A 24,062-nucleotide genomic window follows, 5' to 3' on the forward strand; every position below is an offset into this window, starting at 1 on the left:
TCATTGCACACTGATGTTCACCTCAGCAATACAGTATCTCAGAAATTGCCACGTAGATCTTTTGGGGAAGGAAATAATACAGGAACTTAAACAGTAATTTTTTGTATACACACGCTTAAAAAAGTAGTGGTTTCTTTATACACACTCTTTAAAAAACAGTAACTTTTTTATACACACACATACATCAACACATTTGCACACGTGCGTACACATACTGCAACTTCAAAAAGCCCAGAAAGAATTTCTAGGAACCATTACAGAGTAAGTTGTAATTAGGAACTTTTTGCGATAATTAAAAATAGTCACAGTTAACAATAAAATCTAACATTTATCGAGCTCTTACTGTATGCCATATATACTAAATCTTCCCAATGCATTATCTTAATTGGTGAAATTGTGGTTTAGGGGGGTTAAATGCCATGGCCGAGGTCACATGCCAGAAGGTGGCAAGGCCAGGCAGAACCCAGGACTGCCTGCTGAGCTGGCAGTGCCGTATGTAATCAATTCTCCATGTAATTCTTTTGACTCGCGCTGTCCCTTTCACTGGGCTCTGATCTCCATGAGAGCAGAGGACACATAACTGCTTTGTTCTCACCCAGCCCTGTTTCTGGCACATAGAAGTAGCTCGAGAAGTATTTACTGAACGAATCAACGAATGACACCAAAGTCCAACCTAACCTGTGTGCTGTGCCGCCTCTGTTTATATAAATGCCCATGTTATGTTTCAGAAAGTTTTCTCTTTTTAGGCAGGTTGAAGGTAAAAATCTAATGTAAAGCCGAGTCAGCTCTTACTCCTGAATGATTTCCTGCGGAAAATTTTGGCTCTCCCCTCTCTCCCCGTGCTGCTGAAACTGGGCTCGGTCTCACCATCATCATAGCTGTACTGAAGCAGAGTTTATGCACCGGTGTTGGCAGATAATGTTGAGGGGCACCTGGGTGGCTCAGTCAGTTGAGTGTCCAACTCTTGATTTTGGCTCAGGTCATGATTTTACAGCCGTGGGATTAAGCCCCCATCCGCCCTGGGCATGGAGCCTGCTTGGGATTCTCTCTCTCCCTCTCTCTGCCCCTCCCTCACTCGTGTTCTCTCTTGCTCTGAAAAATAAATGAATAGACATTTAACATAAATAAATAAATATTCTCTTTGGATGACTCTGCCTCTTTTGGAGAAATAGTCTCTCTGATTTCCTCTCTCCCTGCTCCTCTTGAAGTTGATATCTGGGTGCCCGGGGAGAGGGTTTAGGAGACCTCACAGTGGCGGGAGAAGAGGACTGTGGGTTCACGTGGGGCTTTCTGTGCTCTCTTGTCGAGTGGCTGATCCGGTCTCTGAACTAGCAACCGCATGTGTAACTGGTCCCCTCTGGGCTTTTTGGTGTCACTGGAATGCACCTGTCACCGGAATCCGTGGTCCTAGTCATTTGCCCCTTGCGGTGATGACACCGCACACTGTGAGCTCCGTGACATGATCCCAGGTCTCTGCTAGCCTCTGAGCCTCTCAGGTCTGTCCCTGTCACCGGCACCTCCCCTGCTAGCCACAGGGCAGGTGGGCTGAGGCAGGAGCACCGCTCCAGGCTTATGTTTCTAATCTTGCTGACCCTCCATGCTTGAAGCTGCTGAGTCACTGCCCCTCATCGTGTTCAAACAGGTTCTACGCAGACTTCGATTCCTAAGGAAGGCCGTGCCTGGGAAGTGAACCTCCAGGCCACATGTTCTGAGGTGTCTCCAGGGCTCACCTTGATCTATTTGCAGCGTCCCTGCACCCGCTTCGAGGCCTGCCCTCGGAATGGCAGAATCAAGGGCCCCGGCATCTAACACCTTGGCTTTTCCTATCTTCCTTCTTCCTTCCTTCCACCAACACAAGGAAGGATAGTTTTGCCCTTTGGCCGCCTTTCTGGAATGGATTCTCTTAGTGTCTTGCCTTCTTCCTTCAGGCAGTAAGAGCCACTCCATCTCCTCACCGGGGAAGGTTGCCAGGTACTGGGAGGGAGGAGCAGGTACAGGGGGGGAGTTTTGCTTATTCTAATGACTGAAGATGTCGTCTGTACTGCATTGTAAATTGTGACAAACACTCTGAAGGAAACAAAGGCAGAATGATACGGGAGACCAACTTTAGATCAGACAGCCAAGGAAAACCTTTCCGAGGAGGTGACATTTAAAGAGACCTATGGGAGGGAAGGGAACGAGCCACATAAATGGTAGGGGGAAGGGGCAGGCGGGGAGCATTCCAGAAAGAGAACAACAAAGACAAGACAAAGGAGGAGCTCTGGGGACTCGTCTGGGCAGAAGGCAATGAGGAGGGAGTCAGACCCCAAGACCCCTGTGAAGGCAGTGGGGCTGGCCTAATGAGTTTACCCCCTCTACTGAGAAGTGCCAGTGCCTTGTCCAGAGCCTCTAGTCTGGACCCTGGGTTGTTGCCAGGGCAGGGCAAGTGCTTGCTAGCATCTCCGAGTGGCGGTGCTGAAGGAAAGTGAGGGACTGAGAAACCAGAGCAGAGCCTGGCAAAATGGGTCAGTTGTGAAGCCCCTCTGAGCCCCAAACTAGTGCCGGAGGCTGCAGGAGATGCACAGAAGCACGTGCCTCTGCACCCCCTCTCCCCTTCCACGAGCCCACATTTTGTTCTCAAACAGAGCTGAGACCGTCCTGTTGATCTCCGCTGTATTTCTTCTAAACACAAAGAAAAGGCTTAAAAAAACAACTCATACTTACCGTACAGATGAATGCAGCTAGTAAAAAGAAGAGACTCCAAGTCCACTTACTCAGGGATGACCACCGCAACACCCTTCTAGACACCTGTTCACACACACCTGCCACCTACAGGGGGTGACGTCCGACGCGCACTTCCGTATCCTTGCAGCGATCGCTTGGTGTTGCCTGTACGTGTACTCGACGCTGACTGTGTGTCTGTTGGTCCCACCGGAACACAGAGAACCAGAAGGTGTTTTTTGTGGGAAACCACTGTGGAAAGCTACAACAGGGAGAAGATGAGGGAGGAAGAGCTTTTACCAGTTTGTGGTGAAGAAAAATACAAACCCACCATCCCATGAGCCCGGGCTTCCGCATCCACGTAGGCAGCTTATGCAGGTGCTACAGTCAGCCAGGCAGGGGCTGGATCCTCTCCTCTTCCATACGTTCCCCCCTCAGGCTGCCCTGGACTTCTCTTTAAAGCTGCATTTTGGTGAGAAGGAAAAGTAGCTAAGGTAGGGGAGGAGCAAGAAGGTCAGACTCAAGACCCTCTTCTAGAAGGGTTGGCATCCTGTACAGGTGACCGCAGTGTGAGGTAGGCCGGGGCTGGCCACAAAAGCAAGGCCACCAAAATAACTCAGATTTCAGTGGGTGGGTTATGTGGAATTTGAAAATGCCTATTCCCATCATAATACTCGTCTGTATCCGAAATCTCCTAAAATCTCTGTAACATAAACTGCATTGCTCGATTGAGAACCCGTGAGAAGGGCTTTGCCTCATGCAACTTCTGATGGTTAGCTGGAAAGACACACTCCTCCCCAGCCCTGGTTCTCTGGGGTCATGGGTGTGAATGTTGAGTTTACTGAAAAAGGTCACGGGCTCGACAAGGTTGAGGAAGTCCATCCCGACGCCAGTGTTCAGGCCTTGGACTGATGAGTTTGGCAGGTACGTCTCGAAACACAAGGAAAATCCTATTTCCTTCCTTGCCTGTTTCCTACAAGAAATGCTCTTACCCTTTGTGCTGCCAATTTTATTAGTCAAAGTTAGAAAGAAAGTTTTATGTGTGTACTACATCGTATTCCCTTTTGCCAAATGTGTAGTGTAAATCCTTTGTGGATTACAAATCTGTATCGTATCTTTTTTGAAAATTATTATTTTTTAAAAATATGGGCACCTGGGTGGTTCAGTCGATTTAAGCATCTGACTCTTGATTTCGACTCAGGTCATTATCTTGTGGTTCCATGGGTTCGGGGCCTGCACTGGGCTCTGTGCTGACAGTGTGGAGCCTGTTTGCAGTTCTGTCTCCCTGTCTCTCTGCCTCTCCTCTGTGCGCTCGCTCGCTCTCTCTCTCTCTCTCAAAAATAAATAAACTTTTTTTTGTTCTTTAAAATAATAAATAAACAAAATGTTTATCTTTGAGAGAGTGCAAGTAGGGGAGGGGCAGAGAGACGGGAAGACAGAGGATCCAAAGCGGGTTCAGTGCTGATAGCAGTGAACCCGATGTGGGGCTCAAACTCGTGAACCATGAGATCATGACCTGAGCTGAAGTCAGATGCTCAACCACCTGAGACACTCAGGCACCACTCTTTTTTGGGAGATTATAAAGTGAGCGGCCTTCATCTATTCTGGGTGGTTTGGACGTGGGACTGAACCATTCAGGCAACCTTGCATTCGTTCGCTTTCACGCAAAAAATATTTATTGAGGGCGTTCGAGCAGTTAGTCACAGCGGGTATCATTTAGAGAGGAAGAAACAGAGTTTAAATAGTAAACACAGAGGGGTGCCTGGCTGGCCTGGAGGGTAGAGCACACAAGTCTTTGATCTCAGAGTCCTGAGTTCAAGCCCCACGTTGAGCATGGTGCCTACTTTAAAAAACACATAGTTAGCAACGTGAATGGAACTGGAGAGTGTGATGCTGAGTGAAATAAGTCATACAGAGGAAGACAGATACCATATGTTTTCACTCTTATGTGGATCCTGAGAAACTTAACAGAAACCCATGGGGGAGGGGAAGGAAAAAAAAAGAAAAAGAGGTTAGCGTGGGAGAGAGCCGAAGCATAAGAGACTCTTAAAAACTGAGAACAAACTGAGGGCTGATGGGGGGTGGGAGGGAGGGGAGGGTGGGTGATGGGCACTGAGGAGGGCACCTGTTGGGATGAGCACTGGGTGTTGTATGGAAACCAATATGACAATAAATTTCATATGAAAAAATAATAAAATAAAAAATACATAGTAAACACAGAAAAATATAGAAGTGCATATTATGAAACCCTCTCTGAAAGATTCGAGCGATTTCTAGTTCCAAAAGCCTTTGACTTGGAGGTATTACATTCAGGTCCCATTGACACGTGGACACTGTTTTCTTCTCATTGTCTTGGAGGCTGATCTGACTCTTGGCTCGGAGACTAGACCCCCTTCTCATCTCAGTCACGTGGCTCATCTGAGCCCCACACTAACACACCCATCAGTCCGTATGTTGAAGAGTAATGCTTAACTCCGCACGTGTCGGGCTAGGGGGATGGTGGAAGACGTTGTCAAGCCTGAGCAAGCTCTTCTCCACCACAGAATGTGTTTATTCATATATTCTTTTAAATGGCCAGGTGAGGCTCTTTCAGAGATGGAAATCGCCAAATCCTCCCTGATCTGGTGTTTTGACTTTCCAGGGTACCCAGAAAATATGCCTTCCGTACAGTCCCACAAAAACTCTCTCTGTGAAGTCCATCTTAAGGTGAGTACTCATGAATAGAAACCCAACACCAGGAGCCTTTATAAGTATTCTGCTCCTGCGATCATCTGATGTTACTTTTCTACTTTCTGGAGCCTTGACCACATAGCAGACATTGTGCCAAGCATCTGACTTGCATTACCTCCTGCATGGCAGCGTCTTCACAGCAAGTCCGTAGGATGGGTGCTGCGATCCTCCCCACTGTGCAGCGGAAGGAATGGAAGCTCAGAGAAAGCCAAGATCACACAGCGAGTGTGTGGTGAAAATTGAGCTCCCCTCTTACGCATCTCCAAACTGCCTGCGTGGATGCCTTCTTTTTTTCTTGCATGCGTGCAGATACTTTGGTTTCATAAACAAAATCAAGAAATATTTTTCCTCTCATTTTCCTGCTTTGAAACAGAAACTCATATGTCAGCAAATGCTTCTCAGGGAAGAATGTCCTTATTCTTTGCAAAGAGACCGTTAAATGAATGGAACATCCAGCTGCTCTGTGCTCGGCTGGGGCTCTGCCCCCACCTCTCCACCCCGCCTCGTGTCACCCCTCCCCCCCCCCATACCGGATGGCAGACACCCCTAGGAATGCCACCACTCAGGTGCTACCTGTTGCCCTGTCACCATCCGAGAGGTTACATTGTAGGTTACATTGTAGTAACGGTAGCTTCTTAGGCACAGCGCTAAATGCTCTACAGACATTCTCTTAGAAAGTCTTTAAATTTTTAATGTTTATTTATTTTTGAAAGAGAGAGTGTGAGCTGGGGAGGGGCAGAGAGAGAATGGAGACACAGAACGCGAAGCAGGCTCCAGGCTCTGAGCTCTCAGCACAAAGCCCAACGCAGGGCTCGAACTCAAACTGTGAGATCATGACCTGAGCCAAAGTCTGACGCTTAACCGACTGAGCCACCCAGGCACCCCTCTTAGAAAGTCTTTAGACCACCTCCACAGAGTAGATCTGTTATCACCTACACTCCACCAAGGAAGGATCACAGCTTCCGAGAAGTGAAGGGATTGGACAAAGATCTCACAGCTGGTAAACCACAGAGCTGGGATTTAAACCCAGGTCCCGTTATTCCCAGGCTTGGGCCTTTAGCCACTAAAGCCCGTGTTATGTGAATATAAATGCTTATCCCAGGGTCCTGTGGTTTACTCTCTGTTCATCGGCAGCTAGGTGGTGGGAGGAGATCGTGTTCTCAGTGTCCCAGCCACAATGCACACTTGCCAGAAACATCTCTTAATTGAAGGGACAGTCTTGACTCTGTTAGTTAGGGACCGCATCTGGCTGATGAAGTGCACTGAGTTCAGAAGTAAAAATGTTCATATCTCATTTTCAAGCTTGATTTGCTCTTCAAATCGCAGGCCTTCTCCTTTCTGCTCTAGGCTTTCTGACTTTTCTCCTGAGCAGTCTGAAGCCTGAGCTATGAAAGCATCAGTGGAGAGGTTAACATTTTTATCAAGCACAGAAATACCTTGCTGCGTCTAAGGAGCTATAAATCTTAACCGGCTTTGAGAGGAACACTTAGAATTACACTGGCTTCCGATTTCTGTGACTTTTTTTTTCTGTGACTTTTTTTTACTCCAGCTTCTTTATATTTAAGGACAAGTTTCATTTAGTCATGACCTCATTTAGTCCTGTGAGTAGGGCCTCTGCTTCTCAGCCCACCGCTCTGTAGCCAGAGCACAGAGGAAACATTTCAGCTAGGAAACACTTTTTTTTTTTAAAGACGTGGAAGAGCAAAACGTCTCCAGTTGCTGCCGATAGAAGAAAAGACTTTATCTTTATTTGTTACCACCATGAACTTGAAAACTTTTTAAAAGGAAATGAAACCGTGAATACTGTGGAGTCAGGTAAGTCTGGGTTCAGATCTTGGCTCTGCTCCTTACTAGCTTTGTCATCCTAGTTCAATTTCCTCACCTTTAAAATGGGGATAGAAGAGTACTCGCCTCGTAGAGACAAAATGAGATCATCCACGTAAAGCATTTAGCGGGGTGCCCGGCATATAGTAAGTACTCCATAAAGATCAGCTGTTATTATGTTTGCCTTTCACTTACAAATACGGGACTCCTAGATGAAAGGGGCCTCAGGGGTTGGGGAGTTCAACTCCCTGTTTTATTTAATTAATTAATTAATTAATTAATTAATTAAATGTTTATTTTTGAGAGTGACAGAGACAGAATGCGAGTGGGTTAGGGGCAGAGACAGAGGGAGACACAGACTCCGAAGCAGGCTCCAGGCTCTGAGCTGTCAGCACAGAGCCTGACACGGGGCTCAAACTCACAAGCTGTAAGATCATGACCGGAGCCGAAGTCAGACGCTCGACCGACTGAGCCACCCAGGCGCCCCTCAACTCCCTGTTTTAACGTCTGGAGGAACTTAGGCCCAAGGAGGTTGGCATTGCTTTTCAAAGTAAAACATGAAAGAACGAGCTTGTTAAAGGGGGCCTTTTTGCCCTGAGTGGCAGAAGAATGGCCAGAGGAAGAAAGAAATGCCCAGTGGGCTTCATTACATTTCATTTTATCATTAATTGCTACGGAAATGTCAATGAATCGCTTTTTTAATAAATACAAGTAAGAATCTTGAAGGTTAGGTTGCCCAAAATATGCTCCTGATTGCTCCCCTCCTCTCTTACTAGATGAGTGTCACTAAGGGGCAGTTCTATAAGGAAAGTACAGTGCCGTGTTTGGTTACCCTCATGCATTCATTCATTGAGCACCCTGTGTGATCATTGATTTCCTGTGTGCCAGGCCCTCAAGGGAGTCCAGCTGTGATTTTCTAGGAGCTAGTACGTAGTTTCTCTGAAGCCCTGTGACTTGCGCCACCACTCTACGGCTCATTCTCTCCGTTCTATTTCAGTGCCATGAATCTGGACAAATTTGAGAAAGGCCCCAGAGAAATTTTTCATCCCGAGATCCAAAAGGTAACACAAGTTTTTTGCTTCATAATGGTGTATGTTTGATCACAATGTTAGATTAGAACAGACAGATCATCAGTGATTCTTGGCCTAGGATACGAGCATAAGCAGAATCACCTATGAGGCTTTGAAAAATAATCATAAAGAACCTCGCAGCTGAGATTCTGATTTGTCAAGTGGGGGTGGGAATCTGCATTTTTCACAAGTCCCACGAATGATTCTGAGGCATAGCCACAACTGAGAACCGCTGAACTAATATGGTCCTTGATCCATGAACCAAAAGGGTGTATGTTCAGAAGGACCTTACTGGGTTAAAAGCCAGTCTTTTTACTGAGTGATGTAGCATGTATGGAACGTGAGATTTTTTTTAAGTAGCAAAACACAAAATGTGTTTATTGAGCTCTAACTCCAATAGAACACCATAGACGATAGAAGGTATCCAGAATCCATCCTGTTTTCTCAAGACTTACTGTTAAGGGAAAGCAATCTGCCTTGGGAGAAAAAATTTCAGACTCATAATCTAGTAAAGGACCATCAGAAAAATGTCAGCCAAACTTCTGTCTTGTCTCAATTAATTTAGCTTTGAAATTCTCCCCTTGAAACTTAGGAATGCAGCCATCACATAGTGCCGGCTGTGTGTCAAAGCTGAGCTTAAAGGGACTGTGTACACCAAGGCCGGTGACAGGGAAGAGGCTGGAGAGTCAGGCTGGAATCCTAGCTAGGAGGCAGTGGAGAGCCTGTGGATTCTTTAAGTAGAGAAACATCGTGCTTAGTCCTCTTTTCAGGGAAATAATTCAGATGTTATAGGGAGGAGAGAGGGGAGCGTGAGTAGTCTTTGCTTGCATACCTTCAAAATAGTTAGCTTTTAAAATAAACTTATTGGGGGCACCTGGGTGGCTCAGTTGGTCAAGTGTCCGACTTTGGCTCAGGTCACGATCTCACAGTTCGTGGGTCTAAGTCCTATGTCGGACTCTGTGCTGACACCTCAGAGCCTGGACCTTGCTTCAGATTCTGTGTCTTCTTCTCTCTCTACCCCTCCCCTGCTCATGCTCTCTCTCTGTCTCTCAAAAACACATAAAAGTTTTAAAAAATTTTTTAATTAAAAAATAAATAAAATAAACATTGGCTGTCAGCTTACCCCAAATACATAAAGTTGTGAATTCCCCATATCTTCTGTTTTAATTTTTAAGACAGTATTTGTACACTAACTCAACTCCAGAAGGAACTGAGGCCAAAATGGGTGCATTCGGTTAAACTTGAAGCAACTTAAAGCTATGCAGTGCTTAAAACTAATTCTTTATATCAGATTTTCAAACAACTGGGAATTATTAATATGCTACCATCAATGTGCCTTTATTCTTTCATCTGTACAGGCTATCATACTCTTTTTTTTTTTTTTTTTAAGGTAAGGGATTTTTTTAATATTTTATTTATAATTAAAAATTTTTTTAACATTTATTTATTTTTGAGAGAGAGAGAGTACAAGCAGGGAAGGGGGAGAGAGAGAGGGAGACGTGGAATCTATAGCAGGCTCCAGGCTCTGAGCTGTCAGCACAGAGCCCGACGCGGGGCTCGAACTCACAGACCGCGAGATCATGACCTGCGCCAAAGTCATATGCTTATTAACTGACTAAGCCACCCAGGCGCCCCTTTTTTAGAATTTTTTTAAATATTTATTTGTGAGAGACAGCATGAGCAGGGGAGGGGCAGAGAGAGAGGGGGAGAGAGAGAGAATCCCAAGCAAGCTCTGCACTTGTCCAACACAGGACTCGATCTCATGAACCACGAGATCATGACCTAAACCAAAATCAAGAGTCAAATGTTCAACCAACTGAGCCACCCAGGTACATTTGAGTCAGATGTTCAACTGACTGAGCTACCCAGGTACCCCTAATGTTTATTTATTTTGAGAGAGGAGAGAGAGAGAGAGAGAGAGAGAGGGAGGAAGAAAGAGAGGCAGCGCATGCATGGGAGGGGGGCAGAGAGAGAGAGGGAGAGGATCCCAAGCAGGCTCCACCCTGTCAGCACAGCACTCACTCTGACCTGGGGCTCGATCCCATGGTTCATGAGATCATGACCTGAGCCAAAACCAAGAGTCAGACACTCAACCAACTGAGCCACCCGGGCGCCCCCAGGTTATCAATATTCTTAATCCTTTCCTTCTTGGAGCCTGGATAGGACCCCCAGACACAGGGCCCCAAATCCACGGAGCCCATGGGATGCTTCTATCGGCACCTTGCCACTGAGCAGATATCCTCAACAGACTTCATCTCTGCTCAGTCATCCCTGTCTGACTTCCCCCTTCCAACAAAATCAAAGAGGACAAGATAACAAAATACGGAAGCCTTCTGCCTATTTATATCATAACTCTGTGCCTGTTTTTCACCAAACAAAAGACACCTTCAGCTTCCCCGACATCTGCGTTTTGACTTTCTTTCCCTTAACAGGGGGCCACCCACGCACCCTCCTCCACTCCGGGTGTGTGAGTGTGCACCTGTGTGTGCCCCTCGGTAGTGGTGGTTTCACAGCTGCCACCGTCTCCTGTAGATGTACCTGAAGAAGCCTTGACCAACAGGCGTTAGGGAGAAGAGAAGGAAAGCGGTCTTGGATCCAAAAAGTAAACCAAAAACAAACCGATCGCATTATGAAAAAGGCATCTTTCCACCAAGCAGAAAGGTGGCTGATGCTATTTAAAAATGTTACTCGCCTTTTTCTGGCTGCTATACTATATAGTTACATTTATCTTGGCTAAAATCTTCTAGAAGCCATGTGTGATAAGCTAGCTTTAAATAGATGGAGAAACCCGGGTGTCTGTGTGTTTCTTCCCACTGCGACACAGTCTTTTGTTCCCAGATAGCTGTGCTATCGTGTGACTTTCCTAGATGGCCAGGTATTTTACAGAAATCTGCACAACTAAATTTGAATTTTTTAAGCACTTCTAGGTGAGGAAATGCTGTAAACTGAAGCTTGGCTTTCACAGGAAGTCAAAATAAAATCGTTACTGTGAAGCATGGACCTAACTTTCAAATTTTTGTTTGACAGGACTTGCTGGTTCTTGAAGAACAAGAGGTAAGTAATTTTATGAGAAATTTGTTCCTGCTGTGTTCTGCCTCACCCTTCACCATGACCATGACCTTTTCTTTCAGTCAAACCTCTCTACGTGGATTTGCTCGGTGAGCAGATTATTAGCATGGAAAGACTTTCCTGACATTTTTTTCCAAGGTACATTTCAGAATTTCCTGTGCAGCCAGCCATAAAGACATGAAAGGAAGCTACTTAAATCCGCTCGGAAATATTCAAATTTTACCCTTGTAATCAGGGCGAGTAATGAGGTTTTAATTTTCATGAAGTCAAAGGGTGTTAGTGCTTGACTAGCACACTTAATTTACCGACATCATATTTATTCGCACATTTCCATTCCCTGTTGCCCCACTTTTAAAATTTTTTTTAATGTTTATTTATTTTTGAGACGGAGACAGAGCATGAACGAGGGAGGGTCAGAGAGACAGGGAGACACAGAGTCCGAAGCAGGCTCCAGGCTCTGAGCTGTCGGCACAGAGCCCGACGCAGGGCTCGAACTCACAGACTGTGAGATCATGACCTGAGCTGAAGTCGGACGCTTAACTGACTGAGCCACCCAGGTGCCTGTTGCCCCACTTTTAAAAAAAAATGTCCTGGGGTTTCTAAGTACATCACTAACATAGGGATATAATCAAAACGTTGTCAATAGGCAACTGAGTAGTTCAATTATAATTTTTGCGTACCGTGCCTGTCAGTAAATGACCGTAGCATTCGGCCAGTTGCTCAGGCCACACTTGGAAAAGCCCTTAACACCTCTCTTTCCCTCTCACCCCAAATCTAATCCTTCAGCACGTCCTATGACGATTTCTTCAACATATATCCCAAATTTGAACATTTCTCAAACTTTCCACCACGATGCTCTCATCTCTTGAACCACCCCCACCGTCTCTCACCTGCACTGTGCAGAACCTCCGGCTTTCAGCTTCCACTCTCTTCTCTTTCTCGTCTGGCATCATCCAAATGGTCCTTTTAAACGTCAAGCCAGGTCATCCCTACGTTGCAGGCTCTCATGGCTTTCCATCCCTCTCCAAGTAAAGCCCCGAGTCCTCCCCGGCCTCCTGGGGCCTGCCTGACCCAGCCCTGCTACTTCTCTGGGCCTCTCCACACTACCCACGTGTACTTGCTTACTCCTCATCTGCCCTGGGAGAGCCCACCCCCTAGGATGCCCCTCCCCAGATGTCCTCAGGGCCACACCCTTTCCTTGATTAGAGTCTCTGCTTGGAGAGGCTGTCCTTGTTCACCCTCTAAAATAGCACACCCAGGGGCGCCTGGGTGGCGCAGTCGGTTGAGCGTCCGACTTCAGCCAGGTCACGATCTCGCGGTCCGTGAGTTCGAGCCCCACGTCAGGCTCTGGGCTGATGGCTCGGAGCCTGGAGCCTGTTTCCGATTCTGTGTCTCCCTCTCTCTCTGCCCCTCCCCCGTTCATGCTCTGTCTCTCTCTGTCCCAAAAATAAATAAAAAACGTTGGAAAAAAAAAAATTTTAAATAGCACACCCTGCCTCTTACCCTCTGCCCTACAAGCTGCTCTGTGTTTCTTCTGGACACTCCTATTTTCATTTGCACGCTTTGTACCACTAGAATGTAAGCAGCATGAGAGCTGGGTGGAACTTAATCAATTTGTTCACTGTCTTATCCCCAGATCCTAGAGCAGTGGAGAGAGGGCACAGAGTAAATATCTGTTGCTTGAATAAGTAGATTATGTATTGATTAAATGAATTGTGAGAAACAATGATGCCATTGAGAAGAATGAGGTAGGGGCGTCTGGGTGGCTCAACCATCTGGGCTGGTTGAGCGTCCGACTCTTGATTTCAGCTCAGGTCATGATCCCGGGGTTGTGGGATCTCATGAGCCCCATGTCGGGCTTGGCACTGAGCACAGAGCCTATTTGAAGTTCCCTCTCTCCCTCTCTCTCTCCCTCTCTCTCTCTCTCTCTCTCTCCCTCTCCCTCCCTCCCTCCCTCCCTCCCTCCCTCCCTCCCTCCCTCCCTCCCTCTATTCCTCTATCCCTTTCCCCCACACTTGATCTCTCTCTCTCAAATTAAAAAAGAAAAGAATGAGGTAGATCTTTATTTCCTGGCCTGGAAAGTTTTCCATGATATAATGTTTACTGAGGGGAAAAGAAAGCAATTCACAGGGCAATTCCTGTTTATTTTTTAAGTTTATTTATTTTGAGAGAGCACACCAATGGGTGAGGGTCAGAGAGAGAGAAGGAGAGAGAGAGAATTCCAAGCAGGGCTCCACGCTGTCAGCACAGAGCCCAATGTGGGGTTCAAACTCCCGAACTGTGAGATACGACCTAAACTGAAATCAAGACCGACTGAGCCACCCAGGCACCCCAATTCCAGTTGTTTTTATAAGCAAAGATTTATATGTGTATTCATTCATTTGCTCATTCATTGATTCAACAAATATTTACTGAGCTCCTCCTGTGTGTGTACCCTGTACTATTTGAGGCACTGGGGATACATCGGCAAGCAAGACAAGGCCCCTTCATGGAGCTTACGATCTGGTGGGATAAGACAAAGTACCCAAGTAAGCAGACATAAACGTGGCAATGTGGCTAGCCCTGAGGGCTGTGGGGAAAAGAAAACAAAGTGGGCGGTGCAGGAAGGAGCAGGTTTTTTATGTTGAACAGCGTAGGTTTCTCTGAGCCAGTGACATCTCAGGGGATTCCTGTGAACACGTCGATGTACGTGCAAAGTCGCTGAGATAACGCGGCCCAGGTTGTTGTAACTCCCAGGAGGACTTTGTGCAGGACGGTGGGGGTGTAGGATGGGCTGCTGCAGAGCACCAGCACACAGACGCCCACATTTTTATCTGTATGTTATCCACGTACAAGTCATGCCTGTGGCTGCAGTTGGTAGAAGGCAAGGAATGAAAGTAATAGACATTTCTGGCAAACATTCAAAAATTACAGAAATGCACAAAACTCGAAAGTACCCGCCTAAAATCAGAGAGAAAACTGGTATTGGCATAGTATCCCATTTTGGTATATATGTTTGTTGTATTTTACGTAAAATTAGGATTACGCCGCGTAGAGTTTTCACGTCTCAGAACTATTCTGTTCGTGAATCCAGAGGTATTTATTTGGCACCTACAGAGTACATGCACATGCCTGTTCTGACAAAGTGCAGAAATGTATAAATGGAAAATGAGAAAGCTCCCCACCTTCACTTCCACGCCCTCCCCTCCCCACCCCTCCCCACCCCTCCCCACCCCACCCCACCCCATCCCCAGCCCCGTACAACCCCTGTGAACTGGTTTGGAGTTTATCTTCTTACACTTCTTTTTTTGGACCTCCTGAGTTTTGGAAAAGTAAATAGCTGATCTCTTTCTTTCTCAATTTCATTTCTTTACTACGAGAATATTGCTCAAAGCAATAAGAGCAAGCACTCATCACAGTGTATTCCAAGAGGCCTGAGCCATGGTCACCCTTCAGAGAGGATGTGGCCAAGGCCCTTCTGTTTAATCCTGCCGCCTTCTCGGCCCGGGAGCATTTATCCTAATTCCACCCAGTTACAGTGATAAACTATCTGAAACCCGAGTTTTGTCCGTCCCCTGAGAGGCACCCCAGGAGAGGCATGGCTCCCCAGGCCGCAACACGTATGGAGACAGTATGAGAAGTGTAGGAACACGTGAATCATAAAAATGCCAAGGTAGCGCCTAACCCGGAGTAACAAGGAACCAGGGGTATCTGGTTTCAAATCAGGCCATCATTTCTCGGCGCTTCTCGAATTATTGGAACTTCAGTTTCCCCACATACTTCACTTCCTTCAAAAGAAATATGATTCCTAGCTCATTATTAATTCCCAAGGATATGACTGCACCTTGGCTGATAGTCACGTTGACTTTTGTCTCAGAACATTTAGAACTTAAAAATCCAAAGTCCCTAAGGGTGCGTGGGTGGCTCAGTCGGTTAAGCGTCTGACTCTGGATTTCAGCTCAGGTTCGTGGGTTCAAGCCCCATGTCTGGCTCTGTGCTGACAGCATGGAGCCTGCTTGGGATCCTCTCTCTCTCTCTCTCTCTCTCTCTCTCTCCCCCTCCCCCCCTCTCCCCCCCCTTCCCTCCCCCTCTCCCCCCCCTTCCCTCCCCCTCTCCCCATGTCTCTGCTCCTCCTCCACTCTTGCTCACTCTCTCTGTCAAAATAAATAAACTTTTAAAAAAGTGCCCCATACAAGTAGGAATTGAAAAATGATTCTATCTCTATGATGAGTGTCTGAGCAGGACTTAAATCCTGAGAAAACCAGTTTGCACGGATTTCCCCACACCAGTCACCTCCCTCCTGGGGCCCAGATCTGGTGTTAGAACCTTGAGACCTCTGTGCCATCCTCCAAGATCTAGTGCTGAGAGATCAGCTTCATGATGTCAGCTTAAATAGTTTGCTCACATGTGATCTGTGGTGGTCGGGTAGTGCCACATCAAACCATCCCCTCCCCAAAACCATCTCTTCCAAAAATATAATCCACTCTATTCAGTGAAGCCTTGACTTCTGGAGATAGGTGGTAACTCTGAGTTAATCGTCACCATCATTTGGGAAGCCCTAGAAACAAAATTAGCTGGAGACCCTGTAGGTAAATTCCAGGTATTTTAACAAGGCCTTGCCACACTGGTCTTTCTGGAGTCCCCACCTGAAGCGGGAGGATTCCTCAGCCAGGGCGCTGGCAGCAGGATGCCAGTCACAGAGCCATAAAAACTCCTTCAAGCTTTGGCCGGTGATCGGGTGGCAGGAGGCCCCCTTTCTACTTGTGGCTCAGCACTTCTGTCAACCCAGCACTGCCCGGAGAAGACCACACCACGGGGCTGGGGAGAGTGCTGGGTCAAAAGTCTGGAGACCCGACTTCTGGCTCCTATCTCACCGTCCGCTTAGTGCCTGCCTTGGGTGAGGCTGGCCTTCCCTGGTCTCCACTCGTCCTGTCTGTAAGAGGAAAGCGTGGACTCCATGGGCCGTAGGGTCCCTTCTGGTTCTGAGAGGCGGCCGGTTCCCGGCTCACGACTCTAGCCATCGACCCAGCCTTTCTGCTCTTGGCTCGCCAGCAGTCAGCTTGGCTGGACCCGATCCTGTGCCACCTGCCAGTCTGCTAGCTTGTTCTCTAGTCCAGTGGTTCTCACAGTGGGGTTCCTGGACCAGCAGAACCAGCATCACCTAGGAACTTGTCAGAAATACAGACTCTTGGGCCCTACCCCAGAAGTGATGAATTGGAAATGTCAGGAGTGGAGCCAAGCAGTCTATTTTAGCAAGTCTGCAAGTGATTCTGACACCTGGTCAAGTCTGAGAGCCACTGCCTTAGTCTCAACACTGTTATCCTAAGAGATACTATTATAGGCAGACTACTATAGACACTATTTATTTATTTATTTATTTAATTTATTTGTATTTTGAGAAAGAGCGCACATGTGCATGAACAAAGGAACAGAGGAAGAGGGAGAGAGAGAATCCCAAGCAGGCTCCTTGCCCAGCCCAGAGCCCAGTGCTGGGCTCCATCTCACAATAGTGAAATCATGACTTGAGCCAAAATCAAGAGTCAGAAGCTTAATCAGCAGAGCCACCCAAGCACCCCATGTAGGTGCTTTTTTTTTTTTTTTTAACATTTATTCAATTTTGAAAGGCAGAGACAGAGCGTGAATGGGGGAGGGGCAGAGAGAGAGGGAGACACAGAAACAGAAGCAGGCTCCAGGCTCCGAGCTATCAGCACAGAGCCCGACGCGGGGCTCGAACTCACGGACTGCAAATGACCTGAGCCGAAGTCGGCCACTTAACCAACTGAGCCTAGGTGCTTTTTAAGGGATCTCTGAGAATGGAGGGTGTGCCCTCCAAGCAGTCTTAGAGACACGTGACTGCTGTCATCATTTCCAAAACAGAAAGAAAAGTTAGCAAGTTTAGAATCCTCAAGTAGGAAGAGACCCCAGACAAAAATTGTAAGAAATTACCGAAAACAAGATTGTGAAGAAGAGGTAATCATTTGGAGGCAGCTTGTGAAAAACAAGTTGTATGTGACCAGTTTTGTGTCTTTGCTCCTTTATTATGCACACGGTTATGCCATGAATATTTATTAATCGTCTCCAGTATACCCAGCACCGTGATGGGCACTGGAGATTCGGTAGAAAGGAAGACGTGTATGATCTATCCTTCAAAGACTAGTGGTAGAAACAGACACAAATGCACATTTAATAAAAGAATTACTGAGTATGAATAGTGCTAAGAAAATAAACAAGTTGCTATGGCCGGCAGTGACTTTATACCGAAAAGTCAAGGAAGACCTCTCTGGACACGGGCATATGAGCCAAGACCTGCATGATGGGAAAGAGCAGGCCGTAGAAGGGGCTGTGGAAGAGTTCCAGGTGAGGGCTCAGCCTGGGCGCATTCTCTTTCACGCTCTGTATAGAAAACCACACTCACTGATGGATGTGCATCTGTCTGTTAGGTGTGTTTAGGGCAGAAAGATGCTTAGAAGCACAGCATTGGGCCATTGGATTTTTAGTCTTAATTCTCCCAGACCCAGCTGTCCTGAATCCTGGCATTCTGCCTTACCCGCCCACCCCAGCCCCTGCCACCAACCTGTGATCCACTGGCCAATGCTTTAAACACCTTTGTTCCTAGCCCACCCTTTAATTGACCACCTAGAATTCCCCCATCTAGTGGTGCATCACAGAGCCTCGCAAAAGTTGATCCTCTTCCAACCTTAGATTTCATTTTTGTTATGAAATACTTCAGATATACAAAAAAAGGGTAGAGAATAATATTATGAAGACCTGTAAACCCATTATCCAGCTTAAGGAAGAAAATATGAAAAGTACCATTGATCTACCTGATCTCATTCCCCACTCTTCCTGTAGAACCTATCTTCTATTTGGTATTTATTATTCCCACAGAATCTGATTTTAATCCATTGTTTAGAGTTCAGGGTAGCAGATTGAACATTTGTACTAGCGACTTCTTGATATCCCCACCCCAACACACACATCTGTTTTGTGACTTCTTGAAGTTAATTATCGTGAGGAATTCGGGGAAACCAGCTTTTAGAATAAGTTGCCTACAGTTTCCATTTCTGTTCCTAACAGTCCACAATATATCAGCCTAAGATTGTTGTATTCAGTTTTGAATTACGCCGAGCTCTCCTGTGTTAACTGATCAGAACATGGCACCGGTCCTGTGAGCTCCTGCTGGCAATTTGAGTGCTGTTTTGCTGCAGAATAGACCTGGCATCCAGCAGAAGCCATTAGTAATGAAATTACAAATGAATTAACTCACATAAAAAAAAAAGTCTCAACTGTAAGCCATAAAAACCTATAGAAATAAATGATTTTGTTAATACTAGTCAAAATTGAGATGGAGGAGAGAAAGTAATCCTCAGATATCCATCTTGGTCATTGAAGTTTTCCTAAGTGATGAACAACACATATCCTAACTGTATATGTTTTCATGATAAAGTTACATTCAACGCCTTTTGTTGTCTTATTGTAAGGGCTCTGTGAATTTCAAGTTTGGGGTTCTATTTGCCAAAGACGGGCAGCTCACTGATGACGAGATGTTCAGCAATGGTAAGTGTCCCCTCCTTTGTGCTCACTGAAACCCTTGTTGACAGTTTTGACAATCCAAACTGAGCGTACCTGTTGAGTTGGAGTCTTTCAGTTGTTTCACGAAATTTTAGGGTAAAATTTCAGGGTAAACTTTGTAGGGCAGCTGCTGTCCAGTTTCATCCAATTTGGCAAATATTTGTCGGTCACCAAATTTGGACCGGCCACCGGCACCAGAGATGGAGTCTGTCTGGAAAAGTACACGGGATTGGAAGAATTTGGCTTTACATCATAATCTCAGTAGCAGAGGAAGATTTTTCTCTGATATTTATGGTTGGGAGAATTATCAAATGTGCCATTTTCCTGTTATTGTAACCTGCACTCTTCTTGTTACATACCTATTCATTATTAATAGAAGTAGCAATGGTGTTTACGTTTTGTAACACTAAAGCCTTGTGATCCCAGTCTGGCAGCGCGAAGGTTGGTCAGTCTGATTCTGTGGTTTTCCTTTCCTTGGAATCCCGTGAATTGTGGAAGTTCCTTTGCGGTCTCCGGGAAGGAAGTGTGGCCTCTCCGCTCAGTCTGCTGCCCAAGTCTCCACGGCCTCATTAACGTTCCAGTGATTTCAGGGCATCGTTAGAAAATGACGACCTTGCACATTCTGTACTTTATTCACACTTTACCTCTTCCTGCAGAAATCGGAAGTGACGCTTTTCAAAAATTTTTACATCTTCTGGGTGACAAAATCACCCTAAAGGGCTGGACAGGCTACCGCGGCGGTCTGGACACCAAAAGTAAGCTCACCTCCTGATCTCTTCTGCTGCCATTTGTATAACTTCTCTAGTAGTCGGCCTGACCTGTATTTGGATTTAGTCCCAAGGTGGGGAAGGGATGGACAGGAAAGGATGAGAAGGAATTTGAGCTTCATACCCAGTCGGACACAGGGTGGCTGGACACATCTGGGGCCTCCATTGAGTCTGGCAAGTCCAAGTCCACCCTCAAACAGCCCCTACGTGTGGCAGGCCACGGTCCGTGAATACTTACTGTCGAGAGCCTCTGTGTACCAGGGCTACGTGAGGCTCCAGGGACGTAGCAATGGATACACCAACATGGTCCCTACCTTTCTAGGAGCCGATAGTCCAGTGGATAGCACAGACCCTAAACAGATAATTACCAAATACCTTAGCACTAAGTGCCTGGAGGAACAAAGAAGAAAAAGTGCAGAGTGCCGTGGGGCATTTTCCCTAATCTGGGGGATGAGAGAAGGCTTCCCTGAGGGAAGGATGAGAGGGAGTAATTTGAGTCTTGAAGGGAGAAGAGAATTCTAGGCAAGAGAACATTTGTGAAGTCGCTGAGTGAGGAAAGAGCCTGATGTGTTCTAGAAACTAAGAGACCATCTTCACGGCAAAGGGACTGGAGAAGAGGAGGGGGCGATCCCGCAGGGAGTTTGAGATCACATAAAAAATTTCGGATTTTATTGTAAATGGAGTTGGATGTCATGAAAGGGTTTTAAGTAGAGGCGTGGTGGGGTCTGATTGCACCCTCCAGCCAAACTTGCTGGCCGCGGAGTGGGGAATGACCCGGCAGGGTGCATGGGCACACGGTGAACCTGACCGCCCGTAGGTTCGCTACCCCCATTGCCAATACTCAGCCTCTCCGTTACGGTCACAGCCACCATCCCCTTGTTTTACAAGTCTGTAAAAACAGACTTGCTCTTACACACTTGCTGTGGCCTGGTACCCTGCAAGTATAATCTTGAAAACATCCCTAGAAGGTAGTTACTCTTTTTATCCCGATTTTCAAATTAGGAAACTGAGGCTTCGAGAAAATTAAGGTGACTTGTTAAAAGGAACATAACTGAGAACTCGAACCCAGGTCTGCTTAACTCCAAAGCCAGTGGTTTCAGCCACTCTGCCATCTGCCCGTGAGAGTACTTGCTTTGTTTTATGGACGTCATAATTATGTGTACGTCATCGCGTGTTAATTTTGTCCTGTACACGAGCAGTAACTGGAAGGCAAGAGATTGCAGCACCTTCTCCTTTTAAAGCCCAGACGTCTATGTGAATCAGACAGCAAGTGAGTTTAGAGCGGGGAGGGGGAGGGCTCTCCAAGTGGGCAGGAGCCTTGTATTAGCTGGACAGTGAGCCATACTGTGGCTTCCGCTCAGGTGGATAACCCAGAATGATCTTTGGGAGTGTACTAACTGTGTGCTATAGTCCCCCAGCCTGCAAATAAAGACTATTTCCTTAGGGTGTCAGAATGCTCTGTGTCTACTAAATGCTCACGTTTATGTCTTACAGATGATACCACAGGGATACATTCAGTTTATACTGTCTACCAAGGGCATGAGATCATGTTTCATGTTTCCACCATGTTGCCATATTCCAAAGAGAACAAACAGCAGGTATGTGCGAACACAGGCTCTTTGAGAACACACAGACCATCACATAGTGACCTAAATGTGGAGAAAGCGTCGCTATGATTTCATAGAACAAGAAACCGTATGTGCTAATATATGAACTGAACTTCAGGCACCAGTGTAGGGACGTTTCTAGTCTGTGTATTTGAACTTTCCACAAGCCTTGGGAAGCACTGTTCTCACCGATGCTATCCCCTCAGATAAGGGATCAGAGATAATCGTGCACACACGTGTCTCTGTGTGAACGTGTATGTGTATTTGCAGGCGTGAGTGTGGTTTTCCAGACTCGTGAGAAACTGTTTTACGTAGATGTCGCCTTTGCTCTGAGACTTCTCTCCGTGTGTCCGGTATCTCATCAGAGACTACCCAGAACATAAAGCAAGTGAATCCTGAGTGCCGGCTGGCAAGCACTTCCCAGGGCCTTGCAGGAAGTTAACGCCAAGTATCTGCATGAGCTGTGCCGTATTGCGGGGGGAAATCTACCTGACGCACCCCAGAGACTGGCCGTTTCCAGAAGATTTTCCAGTTTGTGGGAATTTCGATAGAACAAAGATACATGCTGCTGGTTTTTGAAGGATTTGGAGGGCATTCTGTTTAACTTTTTATTAGATCTTTATCCCTTTTTGATGCGTTGAAGGCATCCGTATGAATAAATATCACAAACGTGGATGGACAGTTGGTCAGCAAAGATTTGCAAGAAATAGGAACCTGGAGAGGGGAGGTGATGGGCTCAGAGGCTTTTGTTTCTAAGCACATGTAATTCTTAGTTCAGTAAGACCTCATCAGGGGGGAAAGACACAAAACAAACCAGTGGGCTAAAATGTGGCGTTCCATAGTGCACCTGGGTGGCTCGGACGGTGAAGCATCCGACTTCGGCTCAGGTCGTGATCTCAGAATTTGTTGAGTTTGAGCCCTGGGTCAGGCTCTGTGCCAACAGCTCAGAGCCTGGAGCCTGCTTCAGAGTGTGTGTCTCCCTCTCTGCCCCTCCCCCACTCATACTCTGTCTCTCTCTCTCAAAAATAAACAAAACATTAAAGAAATTATTTTTCAAATAAATAAAACGTGATGTTCCAGTCGTGAGATATAAAGGTGCTTCGGGGACGTGGCAGGGAGGGATAGGAAGAGCCAGTTCTGTCAGATGGTTTGGGGCCTGGAGTAACGAGCTGGTGGGTTTATCCTGCAGGCACCGGAGACCCACTGGAGGTCTTAAGCTCATTCTGGTTTTAGAAGGCTCACTCTGGGAGAGGGCAGGTGGGAACAGGAAGTGCCTTGGCCCAGCACGACTGCTTAGTGGCTGAGGTCACTTTCTGCAAGGCATCTTCCTTTGCAGGGTCAAGGGCACCTTTATTATCGCAGGAGCTGAAGCTCTTAGGATCTTAGGATCATGCGCTGAGGAGGGACTGAGCTGGCCTTCCCAGTCATTATGAATTACAATGACCTCCTACAGCTCAACGATAATATCACAGAACTTCCCCTGAAATGTTTTACAATCTTCCTCCTCCCTGCACTCTGACCTTTTCAGCCCTGCACAGTCACCAAATTGCCCATATCTTGTGACAGGTAGGGGCATTAGCCACAGAGACAGGAGCAAAGAGTGTGACATTTCAACCTTTGCCCAACTCTGAAGACGTGAACCTTATCTCTTCGAGGGGCTGTCAGTATATTAAGGCGTGACCACCCTCGCCAGCAGCTCTGTAATGTCCCCAGGTGGACCCGGTACTCTCAACATCGTCGTTGTCTCCGTGGTAGCACTTGGGGCCTCCACTTGCCAAGCATCAGTAGGTAGGAGGCAAAACAAAACTCAAATTCTTGTCTGTTACCAGGAAGATCAGACAGGTGGGAAGAGAGACAAAGAAACACAGGACACGAGTGAACCTTAACAGTGCCCAATCATGGCAGAGCAGAGAAAAACCACTAGCTGTGAGCTTCTCTCTGTATCTTGGGGGCCTAAGGTAACAGACAATAAGACAGAGGCCAGCCTGGCTCATAAAATCTTGCTGCTTCTGGACCTCCCAACATCTAGAACATGAGGGGAACGGTCTGAGCCATATCCCAAATCTGACATAAAGAAGCCACCCCTCGCACAGTTTGTAGGTTCTGGTATTCCTGTGACTTCTACGTCTCCTCCTCTGTCACTGAACCAAACCTGAACTGGGGGGTGACGGAGAGGGAGGTATTGATATTTGCCTCTGTGGGGCCTCACCTTTCTCCTCACTCCCTGTGATGTCCCGCACCACTGACATCTCCTGGTCTCCCAACTCCAGGCCCTGAGGGCGACTTCTAGAACTGGATGAAAGCACAGCCCCGCGAGCAGCCCATCTGGGCCCAGTCCTAGCCCTGCTAAGAACTAGCTGCGTGATCCTGGGCACGTGATGAGCCCTGCCTGGCTCGGGGTGCGGTTCTTGGCCCTCTTGCCGCCACCTCCTACTCTCATTCACTCCGTGGATGATCTCCCCTGGTCTCAGGGCTCTAGATAGCTTTTATACGCTGACCCCCAAATTTACGTCTCCATCCAGAAGTCCAGACTCAGGTGCAGCCTTCTTGACACCCTCTGGGGCTAGATGCCTCAAGCCCAACGTGTCCAAAATTGCACCCCGACTCTCCTGCAGCCTCTCCTTTCTCAGTGGAATTGCTGGGTCGTGTGGTAATCCTGTGGTTAAGTGTTTGGGGGACCAGCATACCGTTCTCCACAGCAGTTGCCCCATTCTGGATTCCCAGCAGCAGTGCGCGAGAGCTCG

At 47.0% G+C, this 24,062-nt stretch overlaps 1 protein-coding gene across 6 annotated transcripts in view; it reads left to right on the forward strand.

Moving 5' to 3' along the window:
• GARNL3 (GTPase activating Rap/RanGAP domain like 3) overlaps positions 1 to 24,062 on the forward strand; it is a 149,679-nt gene that overhangs the window by 83,514 nt on the left and 42,103 nt on the right. For all 6 annotated transcript variants that reach the window (XM_019421089.2, XM_019421088.2, XM_053908287.1 and 3 more), the window contains 6 exons: positions 5,342 to 5,406; positions 8,252 to 8,315; positions 11,352 to 11,378; positions 18,854 to 18,929; positions 19,601 to 19,699; positions 21,206 to 21,309. In XM_019421089.2, coding sequence (XP_019276634.2) covers positions 5,342 to 5,406; positions 8,252 to 8,315; positions 11,352 to 11,378; positions 18,854 to 18,929; positions 19,601 to 19,699; positions 21,206 to 21,309 — 435 coding nt within the window. The remainder of the gene's footprint in view (positions 1 to 5,341; positions 5,407 to 8,251; positions 8,316 to 11,351; positions 11,379 to 18,853; positions 18,930 to 19,600; positions 19,700 to 21,205; positions 21,310 to 24,062) is intronic.

The sequence above is a fragment of the Panthera pardus genome, unplaced genomic scaffold (assembly GCF_024362965.1).
Source record: "Panthera pardus isolate Hobbes unplaced genomic scaffold, ASM2436296v1 HiC_scaffold_20, whole genome shotgun sequence".
Classification (NCBI taxonomy): Eukaryota; Metazoa; Chordata; class Mammalia; order Carnivora; family Felidae; genus Panthera; species Panthera pardus.